A 3,717-nucleotide genomic window follows, 5' to 3' on the forward strand; every position below is an offset into this window, starting at 1 on the left:
ATATTATGTAGATATATTAATAGCTTGTAAATATGTGTCTGAATATTGCATATAAGCTGATGAAAGAATTATGATTAGTTTGGTAGTTTCTGGTTGCTATAAATGAGGACCAGTAGTTTTCTATACATTCTTGTTTCTTGCATTAAAAATTAGTAACTTTTATTTCTAAATTTTGCATTATGATAAATTTGATTTTATGACAAATTTTCACTTACGGATTTTGATGTTTTTCTTGTGAATGCTATGTAATTTAAGCATTGTATTTTTTCAGCTTAATGGTACTTTCTAGTAGTAAATCAAACTTACTAACAAAACAGGAACCAAGCGTTGATAGAGAAAAATACTTAAAATGAGTTTTTCTTGTTTCTGGTATTTTGTATAAATAGTAATAAGATTTTTCCCCTTTAGCCACCTCGTACATCTCATCCTGTAGTGAAGTTTTCGTGTACAGACTGTGAACCAATGGTTATTGACAAACTGCCTTTTGACAAATATGAATTGGAACCTTCCCCACTGACTCAGTTTATCTTGGAAAGGAAATCTCCTCAAACGTGTTGGCAGGTAAGCTGAAAAAATAGAGAGAATAAAAAATTCAGGGGTAATGTTTCTTAAAAAGCTAAATTGAGGGGCTAGCAAGATGGCTCAAGTCAGTCAAACACTTGCTGTGGGAGGATGAAGACTGGTTCTCCGTGACCCATGTAAAAATCATGTTGCACCAGTGCATGCCTGTAACCCCAGTGCTGGGGAGGTGGAGACAGGACAGTCCCTGAGCTTGCTGGCCCGCCAGTCTAGCCAAATTCATGAGCTCCAGGTTCAGCAAGAGATCCTGTCTCAAAATAAGGTAGAGAACAACTATGGAAGACACTCGAAGTCAGTCCCCGGCCTTTGTATATACCCACACATATATGTATGCATGTGCATATAAGCTAAATGGAATCAGTGGTTTGCGTAGCATTCATTGAAGGTTATTGAATATTTTAACCCCTTTTTTAAAAACAGGTGTATGTGAGCAATAGTGCAAAGTATAATGAACTTGGTCATCCCTTTGGTTACTTGAAAGCTAGTACAGCACTGAACTGTGTCAACCTATTTGTGATGCCTTACAATTACCCAGTCCTCCTTCCTCTCTTAGGTAAGTCACTTTTGTTGTGTGTTCTGTTAGTCAGCATATAGAATGCTTCTCATAAAGACAGATTTTGAAAATATCCTTTTCCTATTTCTCAGAATTCATGAGAATGCTAAACATACTTAAGGACATTTAATAATAACCTCTGCATGTTTGTAATAAATTGAAAGTTAGTGTAAAAACCTAAATATTTTGATTTTCTGCAAGTAAGACTTCTTACATAATGAGAAATTCTGATGCAGGCTTTCCATTTTGTGCATAAAGCATGCTATATTCATAAAATTCAAATATGTGTTCTAAGAATTGATAAAAGTCTTCATTTGGAAAATGTTTTTGTGTATATGTGAGTGAATATGGAGGCTAGAGGTCAAACTTGGGTGTTGTTCCTCAAGATCCATCCATGTGGTGGTAGTTGTTTAAATTTTTTAAATCATACATTTATTTGTGTGTGTGCGTGCATGTGCACACGTACATTGTGATTCACATGTGGAGGTCAGAGGATAACTTTCAAGGTTGTTTCCTTCTACCATGTAGGTTCTGGGGATTGAACTTAGGCTTGGCAGCAAATGCCTTTACTTGTGAGCTATCTTGTTAGTCTCACCATGTTTTTTGAGACAGAATCTCTCATTGGGACCTGGGTCTTGCCACCAGCTGACCATAAATAAGCCCTAGAGAGCCTCCTGTCTTTTCTTCCCCAGCTCTGGAATCACAAGCATGCACTACTAGCTTTTTGTGAGGTTGCCAGGGATTCAACTCTGGTCCTCATATTTCTATGACAAGCACTTTACCAACTGAGCTATCTCCCCAGTGCTGGAAAATACTTAAGATTATTATTATATTTTATTTTGCGCGTGCGCATGTGTGTGTGTGTGTGTGTGTGTGTGTGTGTGTGTGTGTATACCATTGTAAAGTCAACTCTGGTTGTTAGGCTTTACCGACTGAGCCATTTTGCCAGCCCAGAAAGTACTGTTTTAAAAAAGGAATTTGTAAGAAAGTCTGGAGTTAATTTTTAGGTACGATCTGTCTTTTTTTTTTTTTTTTTTAAATTCTGAGAAAACATCATATTTAAAAGTTAAGGTAAAAATATTAGTAGGTAATACTTCATTTTTGTATTTAAATATGTTTTGTGTCTAGGTCTAGAAAGGACATAAAATTTTTCCTTGTGTGTGTTCTTATGCAACTTCATTATCATGTAATTTTTAGACCAATTTAACACTTTGTTTTAAATGGAATTACAAACAAAAGCAACTAGAATTAGAAGTTTTACTGCTCTTAATTTTGTTAATAATTTCTGACGTTACTGTCTGATGTCATAAAGCAGACTTGAAAGAAGAACTTGGACTAGATTTTTATGTATGGGAACAATGTGTGATGGTAGTTTATTGGCTGTATTTCTAGATGACTTGTTCAAAGTGCATAAAGCAAAACCAACATTGAAATGGAGACAGTCGTTTGAAAGTTATTTGAAGACAATGCCTCCCTACTATCTTGGGGTAAGAATGTTGTTGAAAATAGGCCTTGATGCTTATAGTTCATTGCAGGTATTATAACCTTTTACTTATTACTGTAAATTAAATGATAAGAAAATTGAGCACACGGATGACATATTGTGAGTGCAGTGGTTCGGATTTCAGTGGTTTACAGGATAATGGTGATCATGAGATTTGAATACTGCTTAGCCAAGGCTAGGCCCTAAGCGAGTTTAATTCATACCGTCCCCCAGTGAAATAGAAATGGCTTTGTTCCTGTTTCACAGATGAGGAGGTAAGGCTCTAAATAAAGGTAAGTGATTTGTCCACATTTACATCCCTAATATCTGTGGGATTGAGAGGTAACTGGAATTTTACTCTGGCTTTAGAATATAGAATTTTAAAACAGTGATTCCATTGCTTCTTAAAATTGTAATTTTAAGGGTAAAAAATATTGTTTGCTTTATATTCCAGATCTCCAGAAATACCTTTTTAGGTGAATAAGGATCAGAACTCTATATATATAGGAAACTTGATTATATCAAAGCTAGATCATAATAGGTTAGGCCACTCACATATTTATTAAATGAATCCTTCAATTTGTGAACAGTAACTTCAAACAAAACCACCTACATTAAACACTTTTAAATATTACTTCTACCCCCTCCCCACCCTCAATACTACTACAGTGTTAAAGATTAAACCCAGGGGCTTGCACTTGTTAGGCAGACACTGTTACCTCTGAGCTACATTCTTAGCTCCAGCTTTTGAGGCAGGATTTTTATAGCATTTGCCTAGAAAGAACTAATCTAAGTAGTCCCTAATATCATTAGAAGATTAATGACTTGATTTTTATGTTTATAAGAATTAGGTTGAATTGAAAACCTAATATAGGATATTTGTCCTGTTAAAGGAAAGAATTTGTACATATGTTGACTCATGTTTCACAGCAACCTTCAGGGCTTAGCCAGAGCTTTATAGGTATTAAGTATCAGCCTTTGGATTTGATTCCAGGTGACAGCCAGAGCTTATGCACTTTCCAATTTGTCAGTGGTTTTCTTTTTCTGGCTATGTCTCATTCACATATACTAGACATATCTTCTAGTGTTGTTTTTTTTTTTT

General features: G+C 35.2%; 1 protein-coding gene across 5 annotated transcripts in view; it reads left to right on the forward strand.

Moving 5' to 3' along the window:
- Ints6 (integrator complex subunit 6) overlaps nt 1-3,717 on the forward strand; it is a 105,932-nt gene that overhangs the window by 73,718 nt on the left and 28,497 nt on the right. For all 5 annotated transcript variants that reach the window (XM_029559571.1, XM_029559570.1, XM_029559569.1 and 2 more), the window contains 3 exons: nt 409-561; nt 1,000-1,132; nt 2,525-2,619. In XM_029559571.1, coding sequence (XP_029415431.1) covers nt 409-561; nt 1,000-1,132; nt 2,525-2,619 — 381 coding nt within the window. The remainder of the gene's footprint in view (nt 1-408; nt 562-999; nt 1,133-2,524; nt 2,620-3,717) is intronic.

Source organism: Nannospalax galili, unplaced genomic scaffold (assembly GCF_000622305.1).
Source record: "Nannospalax galili isolate Female #2095 unplaced genomic scaffold, S.galili_v1.0 scaffold488, whole genome shotgun sequence".
In the NCBI taxonomy this organism is placed as follows: Eukaryota; Metazoa; Chordata; class Mammalia; order Rodentia; family Spalacidae; genus Nannospalax; species Nannospalax galili.